General features: G+C 38.3%; 1 protein-coding gene across 3 annotated transcripts in view; it reads right to left on the bottom strand.

Annotated features, from left to right (window-relative positions):
• CDK15 (cyclin dependent kinase 15) overlaps positions 1-6,000 on the bottom strand; it is a 114,972-nt gene that overhangs the window by 14,715 nt on the left and 94,257 nt on the right. For all 3 annotated transcript variants that reach the window (XM_044667462.1, XM_044667461.1, XM_044667463.1), the window contains exon 12: positions 992-1,131. In XM_044667462.1, the coding sequence (XP_044523397.1) occupies positions 992-1,131 (140 nt within the window). The remainder of the gene's footprint in view (positions 1-991; positions 1,132-6,000) is intronic.

Genomic DNA, 6,000 nt, shown 5'->3' with positions numbered 1-6,000 from the left:
TATATATATATATATATATATATATATATATATATACACACATATATATATGTATGTATGTGTGTGTGTGTATATACATATATATTTTTTTAAACCATGTATCCACTAACATGGACTTTGAGTAAGAGCCAAGTGATGGCCTTTTCTGGCTGCCACGGAGAAACTCATCATCCAAAGACTGGCCACCAGATGGCAAATGCTTTCCAGAAGCTAACAAAGATTGCCTAATAAAGCACAGAGGGGTCAAGATGTGACAGTGAAAGAGGTACCTGCACTGGTGAAATCATGGATCTGTTATCCTGGATGTGGAAAGAGAAAAATCTGAGTTTGAAGCCCTTCTTAAACCCCTATGAGTTATGTGTCTTTGGGCAAGTCACTTAACTTCTTTTGGACTCCCTCATTTTTAACATGGAGATGATAATGGCACTTTTTTTCACCAGGTTTGTTGTGAGAGTCAGATGAGATAATATAATGAGACAATCATATAAAGCTCTTGCTTATCTTTAAAGTTCTTTGAAAACATCTGTTACTGTTATTTCTAATACTATTGTCATGTATTGTCACATATTGAGATTGTAATATGTATAATATTTACATATGATGTCATATGTACAAAAATCTGTTGCATAATGTATGGATGCTTGTAAACACACAAGCAGGGGTGAGAGTTTGAAACTAGGTTCAATTTTACTGATATCCTCAGCAAAGCAAGTGTTGGGCAGCTTCCATCTCTCATATATACATGTACATATGAAATATTCACACTATAATTGAAAGCATGTTGAACATTATGGCTCAGGAGGGCCCTGTTAGCTCCACTCCATCGCTACTTTCAAATTTCATAGGATCTCATAAAGAAATCCAACAAACCATGGACCCTTTCTTGGCTCTCCTAAGTAGGCAGATCTTGAAGGGTTTTTTTCCTGCAAATTCTGCATCTCAAAATAGTTAGTGTGTTGGTGTAAACACATACGCATGAACACTTACATACCATCTGGAAGCTGGTGTAGCTCAGCTGGTAGGACACTGAAATAATCATGGGTGAGAGCTTCTTGGGCAGAGACCCGATCTCTGGGGAAGCCTCTGAGCATTCGAGAGGCCAAGTCTTCAGCTCCTGGAATCTTGCCTAACCTGGGAAAGTAGAAGAGAAGAATGGAGGTTCTCCAGAGACCTCCCATTCAAAAGGAACATCCCTTAGCAAAAGGGAGGAAAAACTCCCCAAAACAATAAACCTAAAAGGAAAGAGGCAGCAAGATGTGTAAGTGTGTGTCTATTTCAAGTTGAACTTTCCTGAAATTAGTTAATATGCAAGGGACAAAATCGACTCTCACCCCTTTCTCCTCTCTATGCCCCCAACCAAATCCTTACCTACCCTGGTAATGAGATGAAAGCAGTTCAGAAGCTTTATTCTTTTATTTCATTTTGTTTCCCCATGTCTCTGGGCACTGAATTGCACACAGGATTATAATTACAGAAAAAGAAATCTATAATTAAGGATTCCAGTGATGGACACAGGAGCAGGTACTAGGTCAGAAACCTGATTTAAATGGCCCTGGCAAAGACAGGTCAGCAGGCTCCCTGTCTGCCCAGTTCAGGAAGGGGGGAGGAAATTCCAAGGTTTCAAATCCCGGGTGAAAAATGCCCTTCTCTACAATGCTTCTAAAATTCAAATCCCAGAGAACATCAGCAATAAAACCATCCTGATTTCCCCTGTGATTGAGTAGAAGAATAACAATGAAAACATAATAATAGTACATGTTTCTACAGTGTTTTAAGATTTACAAAACACATTCCTTACAGGAAGAATCACTAAAGTAATTAGAACCCTAATCATGATAATGCCTTGCTGGTCCACATCCATTATAACTCAGCCTTGTATGGAGTTGGGTATTTAGAAGAGCACATAATTTTCATACTTAGTTTTGGAAGTGTGCACTGATTCACAGATCACAGTTATTTTTGTACACAGCACTATAGTCTGTAGACATATTTACTCACTGAAGCTTGAAGAGGAAAACTCTGCGGACCCTCTAGTCAAAATTATAAAGCATTCATTGACCTCTGAGACTCAGCCAAGGACTACCTAGAATTAATTTTCATCCTAATAAAATGCTTTAGCAAATCCACAAGTAAACAAAGGTAGGACAACTTTCTTTATCCTACAACTTAAATTTATATTTTTTATATGCCAGACAAACTAAATCTACACCCCCCAACCACTCTTTCCCAGGATCCCTGCTATAGTGATGTCAGAAACTTCAGCTCAAAGAACTCAAATTCCATTATCTCACATGAAATTTACCTGTGAAGCTAGAGAGTCTTAAATCTCAGTACCCAACATGATTTTTAATTTTTTTACCTAATTAATTTAGAATATTTTCCCATGATTACATGGATCATGTTCTTTCCCTTCCCTCCTTCCACCTTCCTCCCATAGCCAATGAGCAATTCCACTGGGTTTTACATGTGTCATTGATCAAGACCTTTTCCCATATTATTAATATTTGCATTGGGGTGATCGCTTAGAGTCTACATCCCCAGTCATATCCCTCTTGACCTATGTGATCAAGCAGTTGTTTTTCTTCTGTCTAACATGATTTTTTAAATTACTGAAGGCTATAAAAGCCACATTAAGAGTGACCTTTCAGTACATGTGTAATAATTTACAAATGGACAAATCTTCTCTTTCATCATAAGCTAGGTCTGTAGAGACAGGGACCCAATTTACAAATGCTAACTCATTAGCCTTGTTATATAGTCTGATAGAAGTATGCTGGCCTGAAGAACAGCAACCAGGTCAGTGCCCTAGGGGCAACTCCCACCATACCTGGCTATGGATATAGTACATTCAAGGTTTAATTTAATAGAAGACAGGTAGCTTAGGGAAATTGTAGCTGAGCGTAGAGAAATAAACCCATCTTCTGTACTTATTTGGCATTTTTTTTGTATTACAGATATTACAGAAAGATAATGTTTTCCTTATGTTAGGTGAAGGAACATTGGAGATGGAATATATTAGGCTGCAACCTTAGACACCCTCCTCTCGTATATAAGGCCCTCAGAGAAGCTATAGCAAGTTCAAAGCCCTCTGTGGGTCCCTATCCACTCAAGATCTCCTATCTAAAGAAATATTTATTTTTACTCTTTAGCCAGAGGGCACAATTAGTTCAAAGCCAAAGCAAGGTCATTTAAAAAAAAACACACTAAGAAAAATATTGTTGAGATGTTGCCCCCATAAACTGAGGGTACACGTGTACACAAATACATATACCATCCATAGATGGGTATACCTTGCAAACATGCATGGCAGTGAAAACACATGTGGCCAAATCCCACATGTGAGAGACAACCTTGCTTCCAATACCACCTGTGTCTTCTTGGAATCATTTAGAGTTTCAAAAGGTAAATTAATGTCTACAGATATTCTAAAAACTATGTGAGAGTCTTAGCACCTTCTACCCCCATTTCTGTCCCTTTGCCACCGTTACTGCAGAAGCAGAGGGAGATCTCATAGGACTACTGGCCATTTTGTCACTGTCTGACTCAATCCTCATATCTTCCCTATGACTAATCACAATGTTCTGCATCAGGGATGAAATGGAATTGGAACTGTGATTTCATCAGTGAGGCAGATCCTCATAAGGAACTTCCCTACTAAGATTCCTTCTCTATAACCTCTGAATGAGAAAACTCTTTCTACTGATCCATAGGCATCTTATATTCTTTGAGAGATGCCTTTGGCACTGAGAGCTTAAGTAAGTCGCCCCAGATAAGCCAGTAAGAGATAGAACTCGAAGGTAGGTCTTTCCAGTTTTGAAGCTGGAGCTCCATCTACTAAGCCATGATACTTCTCGACCTACAGCTAGGGCTTAAACATTTGCTGAATTAAATTTCTAAAATGGGGGTCAGGGTTTTCTAGTTTCTTTAGGTTTTTCCTAGGCAGGTGAAAAAAAAGTGAGGCAATCTAGTCAATTATGTTGAGTCCTTATTGCTGAACTCCCTGGTTGTTCCTATGTAAAGACTCAGTTGCTCACATTTCTCTCACATAGGGTTCAGTGTTTAGAGGACTTCTGTAGGGAGACGTTTTAAGAGGTTGGAACAGATAACAGAGTTCTATGGATTCAGTCTTCAATGAGACTCAGGAATGGAGTCTGGTTGCTAGGTTCATTCTCCATCTGAAACCACAACAAACACAGCCTCTCCATCCAACATGAATTAAAGTGGAAAGAGTCACCTCCTGGAATCTCAAGTCTCTGCTTTTTTTTTTTTTTTTAAGAACACGAATAAGACCGTTCTCTGTGCAATTAGAACCCTAACTTGATTTCTCCTTGCTCAATATCATATCTCTCCTTTGACTTTACCCTTCAAGGGAATACACTGGATTTTTTCTTGCTTTTTAGAGAAGAAGCAAGGTTCTATAAGAGAAAGTCATCCAGATCACCCCAAGGAGATCAGTACTGTCCTATAATTTGTCAAAAAGCAAGTTCGTATCTAAAGGAAAGATGTCTGCCACTTTCTTATAGAGGTTATTCCATAGTTTGATAAAAACTCCCTGAAAGTAGCCTTGAGAGTCTTTCCTTGATTTCAGACCATTGTTAGGTGATAGATGACTTTTATTTTTGTATCTTTCAATTGTTTTGATCAGGCTCTCTTAGTCCTACTTTCTGGCTTTATACACCTTTCTTAAATCTAGACCTCTGATGGATAAATTAATATCTTACCTTCCCAAGTCCACTTCCAGACTATTATCTCTATAACCTCTCTTTTTCTACAACTACTGTCTCTCTCAAGAATTCCTTGTAGAATGAGGGGTATGATTGTCAGTCACCTTTCTACTATCCTACTAGCAACTGGAACTCATAGATTCCATCATTCACCCCCTGCCAGTGATCAAAAAATCAAAGGTAGTTCTGTATTCAGGAGAAGGTCAGGAAGCTCTGGTCCAGTTACTACTAACAAGTACTTCATTAAAATCCTTTTGGAGTTCACACACCCATTCTTTTATCCGATAAGTGAAGAAATAGGAGACAACATGGTAGAGTGAAAATAATGGATTTGGAGACAGAGGGCCTTGGTTTGAATTCCAGCTTTACTTCTCATTTAACTTGTTTGGCATTGGGTAAGTCACTTTAAAGAAAGTTTATTTTTTCTTGCTTTAGAATCTAAAGTTTAGCATCTAAAATCTAAAGTTTAGATGAAGTAATATTGGAAATAGACTATGTTTGTCTGTGACTTTATGAATTCCAAAATGTCAAATTGAATTTATAGAGTCCTAGGATTGCCTAAAATAAATTTTTCCTTTTCCCCTGTGTCACTCATGTGACGTCATCTGGAGGTCAAAATACCAGTGAGTGAGTTGAGATAAACCAGTAGCTAGAAGTTAAGAACCAACAAGAAAGGAAACAATGCACAGGCACTGCCCCCAGATGGTGCCAGGCAAATTAAGAAACTATGGTTGGTTCCTAAGATGTGACGTGTGAGAGTTAGTGGGTGGAGAAAAAAGCTTATAAGCTGAGAGCAGGAGGAAGTTCGGGGTCTTTGGCATGTGGTGGAGGGGCAAAATGGACCCTTGCAGGATTGTAGCTAGAGGTCCATAATGACAGCTGCAGATTAAAAAGATTAAGTACCTCTCTCCTACTTTTTCCTCTCTTTATTACTACTACTACTACTACTACTACTACTACTACTACTACTACTACTATTTTTAATTTAATAAAGTTATTAAGCTACAACCAGCCTCATAATTTTAAATATTACAGGGTTCAGAATTTGCAGTTCTCTTGCCATCCCCAGGCCAGCAATATTGACCCTGGAGCCAAGATACTGGGACTTACAACCAATGGTCTTATTCATTGGCTATGTCACATTTGGAAGTGAACTTACTGGGGAAAATGTTTTATAGAAACTACTTGACATTTATAACCATTGTTGTGAGGATTACTTAGTTATTATTTAGGAGACCTAGCAGGAAGGGCTAGAGAATTCTAAATGTAATGGGAA

This window comes from Gracilinanus agilis, chromosome 3 (genome assembly GCF_016433145.1).
Source record: "Gracilinanus agilis isolate LMUSP501 chromosome 3, AgileGrace, whole genome shotgun sequence".
Taxonomy (NCBI): Eukaryota; Metazoa; Chordata; class Mammalia; order Didelphimorphia; family Didelphidae; genus Gracilinanus; species Gracilinanus agilis.
This window is presented reverse-complemented; position numbering and strand designations above follow the sequence as displayed.